This window comes from Chelonoidis abingdonii, chromosome 7, assembly GCF_003597395.2.
Source record: "Chelonoidis abingdonii isolate Lonesome George chromosome 7, CheloAbing_2.0, whole genome shotgun sequence".
Lineage (NCBI taxonomy): Eukaryota > Metazoa > Chordata > Testudines > Testudinidae > Chelonoidis > Chelonoidis abingdonii.
Window position 1 is genome coordinate 18,300,763 of NC_133775.1, and position 19,622 is coordinate 18,320,384.

At 44.2% G+C, this 19,622-nt stretch overlaps 1 protein-coding gene across 1 annotated transcript; it reads left to right on the forward strand.

The window, feature by feature from the left end:
* Positions 1-7,589: 7,589 nt before the first annotated feature.
* FOXD3 (forkhead box D3) lies at positions 7,590-9,477 on the forward strand. Its single transcript, XM_032795467.2, has one exon. It carries the CDS (start codon positions 7,632-7,634, stop codon positions 8,823-8,825), a length of 1,194 nt encoding a protein of 397 aa, XP_032651358.1. The 5' UTR covers positions 7,590-7,631; the 3' UTR covers positions 8,826-9,477.
* Positions 9,478-19,622: the final 10,145 nt, after the last annotated feature.

The window sequence follows — 19,622 nt, forward strand, 5'->3', positions numbered from 1 at the left end:
ATTCTCCAGAATCCTACGGGAAGTTCTGAGGATAGATATCACTGGGAAATGTAACATTAAAAGTATATAAATAACCCTGTGTGATATGTGCCGCCGCTAATCTCGTTTTATCCACTTGATGCGATCTTTAAGCGAGTGTCCACAGTGAGATTTGCAAATCCACCTTTAAATCTCCGCTTGAATGATTGCACAGGAACGATAAATGTTTGTAGGACAGAGGCCCGATCCTGCATTTCCCAACCGTTTAATCGATGGTTAAAGCAACACGGAGCAATGGGAAGTTTTCAAAGTTACTGCCAAGGAGGCAAGAGAGAGAATCCCAGACTTTTTCCAGCTTCATTCCGTACACCTGTGATCTGCTGGAAAACAGGCAAGGATCTCACCAGCGTTACTGTAGCAGCGATTGTATTGCAATTAAAACAACAGGGCTGCTGACTGATGTTCTGGGAGCACTGAGCACTGCGGGTGGGGACCTGCTTTCCCATTAACTCCCAAACTCTGCTGGGAGTAACTTGTCACCTCGTAAGAGGGCGATTAGTGTGGGCCCCAGTGTATCGGAGCCCTCCTGGGGAGGGGGAGGTTTATCGGATTCCTATCGGGTTCGAACTTGGGAGTTCACTAAAGGTGAATTTAGCCTAAATAATGAATTGATCTAAATTTAAACAGAGGAATGGACTTACTCTAAAAATAAATTAGCAGCTGCCTTCTCTGCATCCTCCTCCCATGGTGAAGAAAAGGGGGAGTGGGGGCTGAAAGAATCTCCGCACAAGTTTAATAACTAAGAGGCCCCTGCTGACCCTGCAAAAAACAGATTAACACACCCTCCTGGCGGGCAGGGCCGGGCATTCGAGTGGCCCCCAAGCTGATCTGTCAGAGGGTAGATCAGGAGGCACCAGGCGGAGGGGATCTTGTGCCATCCAGCTTGGACTCCGCTGACAAACTGCGCTTTGCTGGGGCTGGAAAATCCGGAGCCTCTGAAAGTGACAACCCCTTGGCACTGCGCAGGGGCTTTGTTTTCTCTGTAAACGCCCGGTAAGGGCACCACTGATCGATGAGTGGGTGGTCCAGGACTGTCTTCTGAGAGGCCAGGGGAGGCACTGGTGTCTGTCCAGGTTTCCCCTGCTCCCCTTCCCGCCCCACCCCCTTAGAAAAGGCACCTCGCTGTTAGCCAGATTTGTGTACAGTGTGGCTGTCCGGCTGGGTGCTTGTCTTCACTGTTTTTCAGTCCGATCCCTTCCAGGAGGGCAGATCATGCGTTGCACAGCTAGGGGAGTTATCAGCCCCCTTCCCATCCATCCGCCAACCTGAGGAGTACCCGAACTTCCCCACATATATAGCCAGGGCAGAGTTTTCTGAGGACAGGCAGGACTTTCCCTTTGAACCGACGCGCCCCACACATGCCGATTGGACATAGTGCAACTCAAAACATGACCTTTTAAAAAAAATGAAAGCTTGGGGCCCACCATAAACAACTGCATCCTTTCCAGAAACGGCAGTGGATGTCCTGCCGCTACCTGGATTGCTGGTGCTGAAACGCAATCTTTGGGGGAGCCGGGGACACCTCCTGGCCCCCTTTGGCTACAATTATGTAAGGACCAGCGGGTGGCGGAGAGACAGCGGGCACAGCTCACAGACCCGTCCTGCGGGACAGCAGCCCCTCTTCAGGGGCAAGTAGGAGGGGCCCGTTAAACCAGTGGATGGGTTTGAACCTAGAGGTAGCTAGAAAGGTGCTAGCGCTGGCAGGGGAGCTGGGAGAATTTGTAGGGTGGGGGGCTGAAAGCCATTGAACCAAACTGTCAGCCCAGCATATAACGGAAACCACTTCAAACCAAGGGGTGCAGCAGCACCCCTACTTCTAGAACCTCTGAGCGTTGGTGCCTTCAAGCGGGAGACGATTAATGCTGTCGGCTGGTCAACCCCAACCAGTTCCGGGCAGGGGGAGCTCGCCTAGGCTCCTCTGCAAGCCCTGGGGCGGGAGGGTTGATCTCGGCAGCTTTCTATATTCCCGGCTTGTCTCTTTTATTCTTTGGTGCTCGGACGTGTTGTCCTGGCCAGCCGTGTGCATGGGGGTTTTGTAAACCGGGACAGATAAAAATGAGCAACATCATATTGTTTGACAGAATGATCCAGGATGATAAAGTGCCTGCTCCGAAGGGTGTGAAAATGGTTGAATTCCTAAAAAACAGACAGAAGCTCGCACTCTCTGCCTGCAGTAGCCTAGAGGAATCTGCCGAGTGCACCAGACAGGCTCGAGTCCAACCCGCTCTTGTTCAATAGGAAAGTCTTTTTATTTAAAAATAATAAAAAAAAAAAAGCAGTTCCGGCTCGGGACCCCCCTTCTCCTCGTGGCAGATGAAAAGCACAATTTTCGAGAGAAAGGCTCGTTTTGATTAAATCTGACATGCTGCTGATAACTCCATGCTAATGTGAAATAATTAACATAATAGCCATAATTAAAAGCACGCTAACAATGCCATAAATTTATCACACAATTTTACTAGCTTTCTGCCCCTAACTGCTCTCTCATCGTTAATTAAACGTGTTGCCTTTTACAGAATGGATGTTTATACATTTCCAATACAAATAAATCCGCAACCGCGTTGGAAACATGACCAATTTTGTTTTACCCGGTGGTCTCCTGGCTTTATGGGCGATTTGTTGCGATTAAAACAGCCCCTGCAAATAGTGTGTTTTTTTTAAAAAAAGGTGCCGATCCATAAAATGGTTTGGATATCAGCATCTTTCTAAAAGCCTTGTGTGGAGGGGGGGGGGATAGCGAGAGAAGGAAGGGGACACAAGTTACCCACTGTCCGCGGTCATGAGAATGAAATTGGACATGGGCTCCTTATCGCTTCTTTAGGGTGGAGATCTGCCCCCTCCCGTGCTTTCAGGGGCACTTTAGAGTAAACTACCTCTTCCACCCCCGCCCCCCACTTACAGTAACACTGTGAAAATGTTATTTACAAATACTTGCAAGGGGGACAATAAAGTCAGACGTGGATAATAAACATCAGCCCAAGCGCACGGGGCACCGATCTCTCAACCCGGGTCAGTTTCATCTCAGTAACAAGACTGTCACCGAGAGCTAAGCAACTAATCTCACTCCCATTTTGTCCACATGCTTTAAGATCGGTTTGACAGCAGGACTATCCTCCCCACACACACACACTTATAACAAACCACAATGCTCGTCTAGTCCAGGTCAGGTCAACGATTTATATAACTCATTAGTGAAAGTAATAGGCTTAAGGAGATGAAAGAGGACACATTTGATTCCTCTTTCCTTTAAAACGACTGCAGGAGAAGGGTCTGCCCCAGCATTGCCATTTCTCCCCACCCCACCCCCAAAAGTCAGCCTCTGGATTTTAATTTTTACTCGCTCTCCGTCCAGGAATTTGCTTTCCCTTATTAGAACCAAACGGAGCTGTAATTAATTTCCCTCTCGCTATCATAAATTGTTCAATCTTCCCCTTCCTGGATGCTAGATGTGTCTCTATTTGTCTCCATATCGATCTGGACTATGCAGTTTTCTTTTCTCCTGTTGCTAAATCTCTTTGTATATCCCCCCCCCCACAACGTATTTTTTCCAATCCCTTGCGCGCACGCTACCCTAATCATTTTAGTGCTTTGCTGTGTACATCCCCGAGTTTTAGTCCGTGTTAATCCTTTAAATTTCAGTAGATTAGGTGGCAACATGCCATCCCTCTCTACCAGATTCATTCTGGGAAAGTTTGCTTGTTGTTATAAAAGGTTTCTTCCTCCCCCTTCCCCCAATCCTGGCTAAAATCAGGCCTAATGATGGAAGACTTATGGGTTTAATAACGAACTGCAATTAGTCTTAAAACAGGATTCACTTAACGCCCAAATATTGTCAAATGGACAGGAGCACAGGTTCCTAAACACTTTCCTATAGCTTTGCCACTTCTACCAGTTCTGCACTTCTTAATCGTTCAGTCCTGCAGGGAATTCTTGCAACACAAATGTTACCGCCCCGCCCCCCCCCCATATCATAACAATGTTTTCCATAACGCTGGGCAAGATAGAGAGAGACACATAAACACAAGCGTCCATGCAGAATTAAGAGCTGGATTTGCAGTGTTCCAGCATTGACCCAAAGCATGTCAAAATTGCAAATCACTCCCTTTTTCCCCCAGATCTCCATCGATTTTAGAAAAAGGGGAACAGAGAAGTGCAGGATATGAAGGCTTAGGGGAGAAAACTGAAGCACACGAGTCTAAGCTCTCCATTTCGAGTCGAAAAGTTTCTGTAAAAGAGATGGGCCCCCTATCAGATGGTAACACTGATTGAACAAGAGATTAGCACAATAGATCTCTAATCGAGGGGAGACGTTTCTTTTCACGCTAAGCACCGTAATTAATGGTATGAATCAATTAATTTGACTTTTATTGTGTCGAAGAAAAGCTCAACAAATGAAACGGTGGGTTTTCAGAGTTGATTTCCCCTCACCACCACCCCCGGGAGATTTCAGAGACAGATAGTCTAATATACATACACGCGCACAGAGAATCCTGTTTGTGTCTCTGTGTGTTAACAGTAGGACTAATTCAGCTCCCTGCGAGAAGGCTCGGCCATAGCTCCAGCAGGTTTTTAAAGCACCAGAGGAAGAGCTTTGTTGTCCAGATGGCAAAATATAAATTAGGATCATTTGGAGAAAGCGCAAAGAAGACACAAGACGGCAATCAATAAAGCACAGATACACACGCACAAAAATCACCGAGAAAAACATTGGCTTTCAAAGCACCGAGCGACGCTTCTGTGAAGAGCGAGAGAGCTGGGATAGTACAATGTTGGAGGCTTGCTTTCTTGTCTAAAATATTCCTGGGCTGTGTGCGAGGGGTTTTTTGTTTGTGTGGGGATTTTTTGTTAGGTTTGTTTTTTAAATAATGCAGAGAGAGAGAGAGTCATTCTAAATCTAAAACAAGCTTATTTCAGCACAGGAAAGGAAAAATATTCCCCCCCTCTCAAAATTTACAATCATATATATGAGAGTTCGACTTTTTTGGTTAGACACATTTATAATGGTATTTTTATCTTTGCATTTTAACTGTTGTCACTTTTTAAAAAAAAAATACTCATTCGTTAAACTTTTACTAGGTCAGCCCCAGCCATCAGATTTATTTGGATGAGGAACTGTCCTGAAAATTAACGCTCACATTATTTCGAACTACTTTCCATTCTTCCCAATATAAAAACAACAGATTTCGCGCAAGTGTTAACGCCAAGTGGCCAGCGCCGCTCATTTAAATAGCAATACTGTACTGTATATCTACAGAATATATTGAAGCAAGTTTGATTAAGATCTCCTCCCCACTGGGTAGGGGATCAATCAATCTATCTGTTACCAAACGTCTTCTGTAAAATATTTCATCAGATCTTTACTCATCAATATTTTTATCCCACGAAAGCCAGCGGTGCTCTATAGTTGTGATATTCACCTGCTCGTAGTCGTGTAAAGTGAACCTCACATTTTTTGTTTGAACCGAATAAACCTTTCAGGCACCGGAAAGCAATTGACATGGTTCCCCCCCCCCCCCAATTGTTAACAGAAAGGTGGGGAGGGTTATTGATTTCCCTTTGTGGATGGTTATATGTTCTTTTTAGGCTGGGAGGGATCTGAATGGAAGACCAATATGTTAATACAGACATTACCGATCTCTCTGATTTATTTTAAAGGGGGAAGGGGGTGGAGAGAAGAGTTTATGTGCTCTTTCCAACAATAATTGCTCATCGGAAATTGTTTATCCTTTTGCAGTCTTCTACTTAAATATATATATATTTAAAAAAAATCCAAAACACATGCGGTCGTTCAAACAATATACAGGGTCTGAAAAAAAAGAAAGAAAACCACTGAGCAACCCGTTTCCGACCTACCCAGGTGTTATTGTTCTTAGTTTAAACAGCTCCCCTTGGCACAAAAGGAATAGGATTTGTAACCCTGCCTCCCCCTTTCCTTGGGACAAGGCTTACCTTGCACTCGGGTGAATAGAGTCTTCACATTCACACACTCCCTCATTTCCTACTTTTTCATATGCTAACGCTGGCAATGATTATGTCGTTAACACCTCTGCCAAAAAAAAAAAAAGGCAGCTAAAGGCTTCTTTATTTATAGTTTCCCTTTGTTATTTTACGTCTTTTTTATTTCTCTTTGCAACTAATCTAATAGATTAATCAATAGCCATTTTCTGATCTTCGGTTTCCAGCTGATGCTGCTGTTGGAGACAAAAAAAAACAACCCACCGGAAAGTGATTTCAGAGCCAAAAGTTGTTGTTGTTAAGCATTAATATGATGATGCAGCCGTTTAGTGTATATTTGGTCAGAGGCGATGGTGCTCATAAAACATACTGGCAATGCCTACACAGTTCAGGTTCTACTCCTGACCTTTGACATTTCGCAGGGTGTTTGCATTTAAATAAAAAGCAGCACTAACTTTTGTTTTAATGCTAAAATCAGAATGGTTGTTCTCTCGCTCTTTTGCCAGTTCATAGAATTCCAGCCTTATCATTGTTGAAAAAAGCTCCAGTCATCATGTAACAGAAATGAAATGCTTCTAACCTGTAATCTTAGAAAAAGGCAGACTAATGGTTTCGCACTGATATAGTCCTATTTTGGAGTCCCTACCTAGCGTGAAGGGAGGCTGTGGGCTGAAGTGATGCTTGTATATGATCATGATAAGTAGAGCCACTGTTGCCTCTTTGTTGACAATTCCATGAAACAACTTGAGTTTTGCATGGCTTAACAGTGGGGCGCCTGACGTCAGGTGGTCACGTGGCCACGCCTCCTAGTATATCTTTAACTGGAAAGTAATCTATCAGCCAGTCTTTAAAAAAGGACTTTCAAAGTGGCAAGTGAGTTCTTATAACATCCTGATTCCTCCCCCCTCTCTCCGCGTCTAGAAATACCTTTCCCCCTCTCTCCAAAAAGGGGAAAGAGAAACAAGAGAGAGGAAGTGTGTGTGTGGTGGTGGGGGGGGGAAGCTACTGAGAGGACAGAAGCAAGACACCCTTTAAGAGAAGAGGTGGAAAGGCTGAGTTTAAAGAGATCTAACCTGCAGCAGCAGCTCAGATGAACAGTAGAGGAGTTTTGAGCGGATCCCAGTAGCTTTGCTGGGGAAGCCACCAGCCCAGCTGCTAGAAGCGTTTGATCTGATCCCATATGTCTGCTGGGGGAAGCAGGAACCGGCAGAGACGTTTGAGCCCAAATACCTGCTTATAGGAACCAGTAAAGGAGTTTGAACTGCTGGGGAAGCCGCCACGCTCAGCAGAAAGGAATCGGCGGAGGAGTTTGACCTGATGCCGGGTACCCTGCCGGAGAAGCCCCCGAGAAGCCCAGCAGCTCCAAGAGGAGTTTGATCTGATCCCAGATGCCTGGTGGAGAAGGCACCGAGCCCCGCAGACAGGGGACTTTGGTGTGATCCCAGGTACCTGTTGGGGGAAGCCACCAAGAAGCCCAGCAGCTGGGGGGAGGGGGCGGGGGTTGAGCCCAGGTGCCAGCTGGAGAAGCCACCAAGCCCAGCTCACCTCTTTCTCCCCCTTTCCCCTCCTCTCCCTTCTCACTTTTCTCCCCCCCAGCCCCCTCCCTTTCCCCTGTGCCCCCCTTCCCCTAAGCGGTGATGACCCTGTCAGGCGGCAGCAGCACCAGCGACATGTCCGGCCAGACCGTCCTGACGGCCGAAGATGTGGATATCGACGTGGTGGGAGAAGGGGACGAAGGGCTGGAGAAGGACAGCGACGGCGAGGCCAGCAGCCCGACCGGGCTGCCCCTGGAGGAGGCGGAGGAGCTGCTGCTCCCCAAGGAGGCGGGGGCAGGAGGGGAGCGCAGCGGCAGCGGCAGCCCGGCGGAGGCCACCCCTAGCGGGGCAGCCGACGGGGGCAAAGGGGCAGGCGGCGGCGGGGTGGGGGAGGACGGCGGCGGGGCCCTGCCGGGGCAGAGCAAGCCCAAGAACAGCCTGGTGAAGCCGCCCTACTCCTACATCGCGCTCATCACCATGGCCATCCTGCAGAGCCCGCAGAAGAAGCTGACGCTGAGCGGCATCTGCGAGTTCATCAGCAACCGCTTCCCCTACTACCGGGAGAAGTTCCCGGCCTGGCAGAACAGCATCCGCCACAACCTCTCGCTCAACGACTGCTTCGTCAAGATCCCCCGCGAGCCGGGCAACCCGGGCAAGGGCAACTACTGGACGCTGGACCCCCAGTCCGAGGACATGTTCGACAACGGCAGCTTCCTCCGGCGCAGGAAGCGCTTCAAGCGCCACCAGCAGGAGCACCTGCGCGAGCAGACGGCGCTCATGATGCAGAGCTTCGGCGCTTACAGCCTGGCCAGCCCCTACGGGCGGCCCTACGGGCTGCACCCCGGCGCCTACCCGCACCCGGCCGCCGCCGCCCTGCAGTACCCCTACATCCCGCCCGTGGGGCCCATGCTGCCCCCGGCCGTGCCCCTGCTGCCTTCCAGCGAGCTGAGCCGCAAAGCCTTCAACTCCCAGCTCAGCCCCAGCCTCCAGCTGCAGCTCAACAGCCTCAGCGCCGCCAGCTCCCTCATCAAGTCGGAGCCCAGCAGCCGGCCCTCGTTCAGCATAGAGAATATCATCGGGGTGTCGGCCACCAGCTCAGGGAGCAGCGCACAGACTTTCCTCCGGCCGCCGGTCACCGTCCAGTCCGCCCTCATGGCCCACCAGCCGCTGTCCCTCACCCGGACCACAGCAGCCATCGCCCCCATCCTGAGCGTGCCTACAAACATTATCTCGGGACAGTTCCTGCAGCCCGCAGCATCCGCGGCAGCCGTGCAGGCAAAATGGCCAGCCCAGTAATTAAGAACTACCCCGGGCTCAGTGCTGATTCTTTGCTTTTTTATGATTATTATTATTATTATTTTATATCCATCTATCTATAAATAAGAGACTGGGGGGGGGCGGAAACACCCGACCTCTCTTCCTATCAATCAGAGACAAAACCCCTGGACGCTAACAAAATCAAACTAAAAACCTGCACTGTACAAGCAAAAAAAAAAAGAAAGAAAGAAAAAAAACAACCAACCCCCTATATTAAAAAAAAGCCAAACACACACACAATCACACAAGGAATGCTTTCTGTACAGGTAACGAAAGAAAGAAAAGAAATCCAATCAACATTTGTACATATTTGTATTAAAAATTATTGACTTTACTTTTGGGGTTTTTATTTTTTTAAAAAGGCAAATAACAGTAGGGATTAGGAGCTTTGAACGTTCACTTTTTTTGAAGGTTCTTACTCTCCAAACAGTTTTATCTGAAAGAACAAAAAATGTATTAAAGAAGCGGGGAAAATTTTAAATATTAAACAAACAAAAAATTGGGGGGGGAAAAGGACAAAAAAACAGTCATTCTATTATAGAAGTCTGTTTATATATGAATGAATATATGTATTCTAAATGTTATTCCTTCGTGTTGTACACAACTTTGTAAATAAATTTTTAAAATGCTGTTCTTTGTGTTATTTAATAATTATATACTATAGAAAGAGAGTCTGATCGGGTGACAATTTTAGGTGTATAATATATAGATGAGAAGATATTTTAACTAACCTTTTTCTGTAAATACCTCACTCTCCCTTTAATTCAAATAACCTTTCCAGGAGTTGTTAAATAACATGCTAGTTATGTTAGTTATTGTTTCTATAGATCTTGACTAATTTAAGATCCCAGATTTCCCATAATAAAACAGACGATTAGTGCAGATAACTTCCGTTTATTCAGTCTAAATTGTCAGCGCAATTGCGCAGTGAGCAGGAAAGCAATCCAGTTGCAATACAGAAAGGTCTGCCATGGCAAAATCTAATTTAAATCAACAGTATAAAAATAAAACATTATCGCAATTAGATTATGTTTGAGACGCATTAACGCTTTAGAACGTGAGATAAAATTTCCCCAAATCACATTATTTTTCTACTATGACTGTGTGTATATAAAGTCAGGTACAGTAGCACAAAGTTCATAATACCTATCATTATTCTGAATATACTTAGTGTGTGCATTTTTTTGCCATTTTAAAAATGCAGTATTAAATTAAACCTTCTGGCAATCAAAAGATTGTTACCAATTTATTTTGCGGTAGAATTAATATGTGTACCCAACCAATCTAGTTGTATGAATCTTTCGTGAGTAATATAACGCAAATATTATATTATTAAACAGCTGAACCTATATTTTAAAGAAAAAGAAATAACCTTTATCATATGAGAATTTTAAAATATATTTACAGTTATTTTATGTTATAGACTCCTAATAACTAAGTTTGGAGAACAGTTGCAAATATATACTGTGTGTATGTATATATATATATATATATTTGGGGCAAATTAAAGTGACTACGAGCTATGCCGAAAATAATTCGCTATAAAGTCTGATAGAATTAAAAACACATTTGTTTTCAGCCTGAAAAAAAAGAAGCGAAAGAGTAAGAAAAGTATTCATTCATATACATTGAAAATATGTTATTAGTCTATTCTGTCCTCCGTCAAAAACGAGTCAATTTCACCAGAGGTACTGGAAATAAAATGTCAGTGTTCATATTCCACATAGACAAGAATCTCCTCTTGTTAGTAAAATGTAGTGCATAAAATGCATGTTCAATTAATCAGCTATATTAAGGCGTAAACGACTTATTACTACAACACTGATTTTGTTGCTTATTTCAAGTGTAGGATCTGCTGTAAAAATGTGTCCTTGCCTTATACGCCGTTTGTTTTCTTGGTAAAGAGTAAATATTATTGCATCCTAAGTAAACATTTATACCTCGGGATACATATACTAAAATAAAACAAGCTGCCTGGTGACTGGATAGTTTGAACTTTATAAATAAGGACCTGATAATCATCTGACACGGAAAGGAAAAACAGTCACCTTAACCAAGAAGAGATTATATATCGGAGGCTCCTCGTGCAGGTTCCTACATGGACACTCCTCTATTCTCTTTTTACAAGGAAAACTAAACAGACCTAAATTTGTTTGTGTGCTGCGGCTATAAAAGTAACAAGTTGTTTCACAGTTGTGGCTAGCTAATCGGTTTTACACAAACAGCAAATGGTGCATGATTTGTGCAACACACGCGGAGGTTATTTCTATATTTAGCCGATACCCCTGGGAAAAGAAAAAGGACGCTCTTCTTGAATTCACTTTTAGGCTCAAGAAGCTGCTGATCCAGTGCTTCTCACTGACATTGGATAACAGGGGGCTCATTCCATTCCTGATCCTTTATTACTTATAAAATTACTCCCTCATATTTCAGTACATAGCAATAATACCTCGCGGCCCTGCATGTGTGTTCAGAACAAGCAGCAGCCTTTAAACTGGAAGACCTTTTCGTGCTATTTATTAGGCGGCCGGGGTGGGAAGAAGGCAAAATAGCCGGCAACTTTCTTCCCAACTAGTTTCCTTTGACACGGAGACTTGAGACATTTCTCTTTCTTTTCTTTCCCCCCATGATCTGCATAACAGGCCAGCAGAGCTATAGCAGTAGTGAGGGGGGACCGGGAGAACTGTCGTTTCTCTAACGCTGCTGAATAATTCTCTTCAGATTGCAGTCACCAGCTACTTCTTTGAGAGAGAAACATAAATATCATTATAGTGTAAACGTTTTAGGCGCAGCAGGAAAATGTGCAAATCGAATTAGAAAAACAAACATGGTAGACGGAAGCCCAAGTATATTCCCCACTGCTTGGAACATTACAATAATTTAAATTAATAGGTTATAAAATATTACGGAGTTGATCAATTGTTCTCCTAGGTTCTTTATTAAATTAAGAGTGGATTAATTTTAATCGCATTTGGCTTGCTTGTAATGATGGGATACGTTATGTAATTACGTGAATTTTTGTTCGCAGGGTTTATTATAGCGTCTCTGTCTCTCGGCCCCCGTGATCCGCTACACACACCGCTGACTCAGACCTAGGATTTGCCATTCTAGCTTCTGCTGTTGCCGCCTCTGCAAAGCAAACGCCAAATGTCCTGTTGTCTTGTACTGTACTACACAGGCAAGAGGCACAAGGATATTGCAAGGCAAAGAACCCATCACCTAAAAGTAGGAATGGAAGAGAAATCATTAATTTAAATAGAAAGGAACTGGGGAGCAAAATGAACCCAGAGGCCGCAGGTGAAATCTCACTTTGGGGCTCCCAGAGGGACACAGAATTGTAATAGCGGATTGGGACCTGTAGGGGGCGTTAGGTATAGAACGAATTTCCCAGATGTCTGGAGCAGCTCCTGACCTCCGCGATCTATAAAGCGGCTTCTCTAGACTTCTTCCCCTACTCTCCCCAGTCATGCACAGAGGGACTCCTCGGGAAAAGGCTTGCGAGAGGCACACTCCAGTATTGTAACTTGGGAATGGGACAGATTTCTATAGAGGTCTGAAGGAGGTAAACAGGTTAACGCGGATGATGAGAAACAAACGACTCTGAAGTGAGGTACGGAGGAAAGGGGGATCCTTTATTTTCATAGTCCCGTGAATAGCCATAATATTTTGGGAAGATCCACAAATAACACAGACAGGCAGGTCCACACATCACTGAATTCAGCAGTTATGGGTTTTTTTCATGCATTGTGTTTCCAAAAAGCACTTTCTGATCCTGCTCCTTCCCAAGTCAACGGGAAGATTACCATTAACTCGGATACCAGCAGGATCGGGCCCTTCCTTTGTATGTTTGTCCGTTCGTGTGGCTTGAACGGAACGAACATTTCTGGGCACCGATGCAGCTGGATACCAAAGAAACATATAGTATTTCTTTATTAAAAAGGGTTTAAAAGGACCCCATCTAGAACAGGACCGTTAGGAAGAAAGACGAAACATTCCTAACCCATTGCCACAGATTTTATCCAAGATGTCCAGCAAAAAGAAAATATTCGATTGCTGAGTCAAAAAGCAATTTGAAACGTGGAGAATCTCCTATGACTTCCCGCACTTCTTCAACTGCGCCGTTTTACATTGATGAAAGTCCTGACACAGCTCTGACCCCCGTCTCCCTGACCCCTGCACAGAACTATCCCAGCAGAGTAGGAAAGTTTCCACAATGGGAAAACCACTCAAATCAATCAAGCAACGAAAGTCTTATTTGCTGGGGTTCCTTCCCCATCCCCATTTCCACAAACCGTCCGACACATATGGCAAAACTTGACACGGTTGGTGACAGATGCCTGTTAGTGTAAGACATGTCATGCTGGCCTCTGGGGTGTATTAAAAGTAACCAGATCCTAAACACTGGGGAAATGACCATGCTCTGCAGTTGGTGTAGGTATCCAGAGCCATTTTTTCTCACTTTGGTTATTTATTAAAAATGCAGTAACATTCTTCATTCACCGCAGAGGAGGCTTAGCAGAATATACAGGCAATAATACTTTAATAATACTGATATTATTTGAAATCGTTTACATGGTTGGAAATGGGGGACACACCGTCTAATTAACACCCTGTTTCCTCAATTGCTGTAAATCAGTGTAGCGCTGCGATTGACACCAGCTGAGGATCTGGCCCTTACTTTTACAGCCGGTTTTATTTTGAAAGAAAAATCAGCGGATACTCTTCTGAGTTCTTGCACTAAAGCGGAAATGCTCGTTGCAGACCCAAGCGCTGTATTCCTCTCTCGATCCGTTCTCCACGCATCTGGGTTACATACTAATTGATCTGTCACTGGGCATAACGGCAGAGGCGAGAATCCCAGCGCTAGGGTCATTCAAAAGGACACACGCCGGGCTATTCCTCGCTACTGAAACCAGAACCCACATAAGGGCTAGGCCTTGCACGGGGGATCTCCCCTCTCGGTGCTGCCATACATCGACTTTGCATTTTCCCACCATGGGGTGCGGGCCTACGAGTCTCCTCTCTGGTAGGCTACACTGTAGAGGCGAGGCAGTCAGCCTCAAAGTCTCACGACACACACCAACCTCGCTGTCTCTAAGGCCGCAGAATCGCGTCCCAGAGAGGAACAGTTTGTGTCTGCATTTTGCGTGGGTCCAACTCCTCTACCAATACAACTTTCCAAAGGAAGGGTCCCCTGATCTCTCTTTTCTTCCAAACTCCCGTACTATATATGGGAGGAGGCCCCTTTGAACCTTGTTAAAGAAATAGAGGCTGGCTAATACACTTAGCTTGAAGGGAACCGATTCGATTACTACATTTATTTTACTCATCAGAGTCAAGCAACTAAAGGTTTAAGATGAATGGATCCCAATGAACTTTGATCCCTAAGTTTCTCCGGTGGTGGGGAGGTGGAGTTTGCACGGCACCGTTGGTAGATGTGGAGTCCTTTCTTCCTGTCATTGTCCTCCTCATGCAGCCTCTAAGTTTAATCAGGGCATGTATGTTTTATCAGCTTTTCCCCTCTGTGAGCAGTGTCCCCGAGTCGCTGGAAGGAGTTTTGTCAACTGGAACAGCGAGTCTGCACACGCTGGAGGCGCAGTGACTTGGCTAAGAACCAGCTACCTGGGAGCAAAGCTCACGGCTGGCAAAAGCTGGTTTCATGTGGTGGGTAGGGGTGAGTGGGAATTACACTACAAAGGGCCCGAAGCAGGACGTTCAAAAATGGGGCTCCTTTGCGGTCCTCGACTCATCCAGTGATCAGTCAAAAGGGGCACGTGGTAAAGGCCCGGGGCGAATGAAAAGGGTGCCAAAGTCCTGAGCTATGAGCCCCTCACCAGGAATTTGAAGCGGGGGGAGGGGCCTACTATCTAGCTTATATGTCGTCTATATTTGTACTCTAGTTCATGGCAGGCTTTGCCTTTTCGACGCTGTAAGAACACATGAATCTCCCCTTGGATGATGGAAAAGGAGAATATAATTTACTAAGGAGGCTGGGAAATATCCGGTCTTCGTGAATCTCTGCTTAGGTTTGTGTAGTGGCTAGTGTTTACGGAGCGCTACAGCTGTAGTGATTTTTTTAAAATCTGCCTTATTTATATAATAAAATACATGTTTTGGGGGGTGCATGATACTGAGTGCTGTGCATGATTACTGAAGTACTTTATGAGAGGCCATTTGGTTGTGATAGACCAGGGCTCCTGTGTAAGTTTTGTCCAAGGAAGGTCTGTCTGGCTCCCTTCTATAAAGTTCTGACTCGGTTGCGTAGTCTTCTTTACAGGCATTTATGCGCTATCACGTTAATAAGTCACATCCACTAAATTAAAGCGCTAAAATCCTTTAAAATTGTAGCTGAAAAGCTTTTCTCCCTCCCCCCCCCATCGTATTTCTTAATATAATCCATAGCTCACTCTTTATTTTTCTCCCATGTTCTGGTTTGAGAGCTCTCAAAAGTAATATCAAACCTTCACCTTCTAGTTGCTTGAGGCAGAATTCTTTGCAGGACTCTTGCAACTGAAACAATGTTGTAAATTAGTGCACTCTTCTGATACCTTTTTGAACTAGCAACATAGGACATTTTTAGAGGAAACCGCAGACCAGGCCGTGATCCCCCTTGTCCTTCCAAAGCTCCCATTGATACAGGATAGAGCCCATGATTGCTAAATATCCAAGTGCACTTGCTGCAAATACAGGGCATCAGCCCCTGGGTAATTCCTTAATCTAGTAATTTTCCAATTACCCAGACTGGGTAATTAAATTATGCCTACCTAATTTCCTCTGTTTTAATTCATCTCTAAAAATTAGCTGTTTGGCGCTACTGTGCTCTGTTACCCTCAGAGATATGGCCCAGAAAGAGCTGGATTTATGCGGGTGAAGTAATTTCCATATACTTAGTGGTCACATCCAACTGGCTTTACTAACTTCTGTTCCTTCCGCTGACTTCAGTTGAACCACTGGCATGAGTTAGACATGCATGATTTGACCTATACACCTTGAAGCAATTTGGATACTTCCAGACAAAAGGTGCTTTAGTATATATTTGGAATGTATTATGTATATATTTATCCATGGCCACCTTATAAACCTCCAAAACAGCATTTTAGGATGGGAAGTTAGCACTAGAGGTTCCCGGTAGCATCACACTACTTAAGGGGGCTTGCCAAACTCCTTATAGTGCAACAATTGGTCAATGTTCCCAATGCAATATTATTTCCTATTTTCAGAATTGCTCCTGGGGTAGAGTATAAAAATATGCTTTGGCCTGAACAAAATCTCAGGCTGAACCAGGATTTTGAAACGTATTTGGAGCCATTCACTACCTTCAGTCTGCACACACATCCCATTGGCATGAACCAAAAGTTTTACAGCAGATGGAGGACAGTGGGTTTATGTCATTTTTAGGCTACAGTAATGCAAAGGAGAGGGGGAGGGGAAGGAAATCTGGTGCTTTGTTTTTAGTTTCTTGTTCAAAATGGTCTAGAGTTTAAAAATCACATTGCGCATGTTGTTGCTGGCAGGACAGGTTCATTAGAGAGGCCACTGACGGAATTACTAGCTAGAGGGCAGGCTAAACCACCATCTCTCTACTGATACAGCTTCTGATTTCTGGTACTTACAGGTGATCACTGTGAAGAAGATTGTGCAACTGCTGCTCATTCCCTAGCGGTCTGTGAATCAAAGACCTTCACCTTAAAATTAATCACAGGGGGAGTCATTCTGGAGTCCAGCATGAGACTGGAGGATGGTGTTATAAAGTGGGATTTTCAAAGGAATAAGGCACTCAGTTCCCCTCGAAATGTCCCAGTTCCCATACACTCTTTTGAAAATCCCACCCACAAGCAAAGACCTTATCTTGTTTATTTGTGGTATACAGTGGACCTACTCCTACTGGAAAATGAAGAGGAAGCCGTTGGCTTCAATGGGTGCATGTCTCTAGGATATATTCTTAAATAGATAGACCAGATAGTGAAATCTGAAAATGACGCGCTGCAATTACTTCATCAAACATCTGTTGAGTGCACAGATTGGAGAGATGCAGTGTAATCTATCCATTAATTATAACAATGTTTGTATGCAAACTCTTTTGGTCCACTCTAAAACTTAAGTGCGTGAAAACACAACATATCACGTTTATTTGAACCAGTTAATAGTCTGCAAGCGCTTCACAGGCTATCTGTTATGTTTAACACATTCAGATCTAATTTTCCCCTCTGGTTACAAAACTACCATTGAAAACGAACCCTGAACTGACAAACTCACAGCATCGAAGAGATTAGGAGGTAAAATCTCCACTCTTTTCAAACTGGAGCATTTAACCTAGTGATCTCAGAGCCATGCAAGGAGAGTTCAGAAGGGAATGGGAGCCCTACCTTTGATCCATTTGCTTTGTTGGTTTAATACAGATTGACAGCCTTACTTTACCATAGCTTGTGTGTTGATTTTCAAAATCTGGTCACCTTTAGATACCAACATTTGTTAATGGACCGAGGAATGCATATAATTGGCCAAATATGAACAATATATTTTTCTTGAGAGACCACACTTACATTCTAGGGACTTCTATTGAGTTACGTTTTACTAGTCCTAAAACATTTAGCGTTATGCATTTAAAAGATACAGATCATAGGTATTACATCCACAGAAAGTATTTTAGTCAGTGAATGTTCAATGTAGCAGGTAGAGATGAACTTAGCGCATCTTTGAGACTGAACTGGGAACAGACTCTTCAGCCATAAAATGCACTTAACAGTCTATTTAATAGTGGCGAGGTCCTTGAAAATGCAATATCCATGCTAATCTTGCCTTTTTCTAAATCAGAAATGAAAAATAGGTCAGTGAGGTAGAGCCTTCCCCTTCCATTTCAAATGTGACATTTAATCTATTTTAATAACTAAGTAAACTTTATTAATTCAGGATTTGGTAAGCAAGCTGAGAAAGGAGGCACTCCACAACTTGATTAAGAAAACAAAATCTGAGAAGGAGTGTCCCTAGATTAAAGGTTTAATAAAATCCCTGCTTACTTGAGCTTCAACAAGATGGAAGAAGCCAGGGCATACGAAAACACCACAGCCCCTCCTTTCAATTAAGCAGTGAAATGGCTGAACCTCAAATATACTTTCTTTTACAGAGGTAGCAATGTATCAAAGTATGAAAGATTGATATCTATCTCACAGAGCTGGAAAGGACCCCAAAAAGGTCATCAAGTCCAGCCTGCCCCCCACTTTTACTAATGAGACTAAGTACTGATTTTGTCCCAGACAGCCCCCTCAAGGATTGAACTCATAACACTCAGTTTAATAGACGAATGCTCAAACCACTGACCTACCCCTCCCCTCAATGAACATTTAAATTCAAGAAGCATGTGGAGTTACAGCGTGAATGTCAAACAGAAGTGGCAATAGCAGACCGGCTCTGCTTACCTACAACTCACAGCGGAGGGTTAAACCAACGGGCACTGGTTTTAATCTGGAGTTTAATTTATTTGAATTTAATTAACAATAGTAGTAGTCAGTCTTAAGGTCAACCATGCCCTTCTAACTAGTTTATTTACTTATGTATTAATTATTATTATTATGGCACAATGCCAATCATCTTTCAGGCGGATTATGGTAAAGATTAAAAAAGAGAAATAATGAAAGTCAAGCTACAAAATAACCGTGGCTAAACCGCTCTGTTTACAAGAAAACCATCAGCGTGATGGTTTTCAGTGTTCCAGCTTTTCGACCAAATGTGTGTGACATAAGGACAGATACAATTTTTATAGTGTTGAGCGCCCAACTGAAAACGTCTCTAGAGTATGTTTTCCCACTTCCTCCTGCATCCCGGCTCAATTCAGGAATTAAATCCTACATGAGCAGGAAAGCAACTTTTTATAGCTGCAGCTTCTTCCAAGTCTCTTTCCCTCCAATCCGCTATAGGAAAGACTTTTCCATCATTCAGATTGCATTTCATTCTAGAGTTACGGAACACACTAGCGGTATTTGTGTTTCGACTATGCAGGTTTATGTCAATTGTAATAGCTGTAATAAAAAAAAAAACAATCGGCCAGCAAACTGATTCAAACGTCAGAAAGATGTGAAAAGGGTTAATAGAAACGATCTTCCTGATCATTATTCGTTTCTCTCTCCTGGTAAAAAACAAAATCAAACCCCGCTTGTCTACTGCCCCGTTGTTACAATGTGTCCTTAATGCCTTTTCCAGTCATTGATCTGGTCAAAGGCACTGCAGAAATACTAGTGACAGAGACTCGATTTCAGGCAACGTCGCCAATACAAGTATTTAGAAAGCATTCAATAGAAAGCTTTCCTGGGGAAGTGGATGATTTCACCTTGCAACAAAGGGAGCTAAGCTAATTGAACTAATGCACTTGAACTTACAGCAATATAGCCTAACACTCCAATACAGAGCTCTGAGAATTCTCTGTCAAATGTACATGTGGAGATAGAGTGCCCCAAAATGAAGGGAAGTTAGGGAATAATATCAATAACCTACAGGATATTGCTTTCACTGCTGAATTAGGAAGTTACTAACTCAGATACTATGAAAGATGCATGCTATTCTTGGATTTGTTAAACATTGCTCTGCTTGTTATTCTAAATAAGGAATAGCTATCAGTTAACTGTAGAGGCAAAACATGAAGAAAGCAGAAAAAGGAACAGCCAAAAGGAGGCAGAGCTGGCTGGCTGGCTCCTAGCTAGATTAAAATAGTGTACTGGACTATCTATTATTTGCCAGCTCTGCCTCCTACTTTGCTAAATTTGGATCCAAACAGGCAATAGG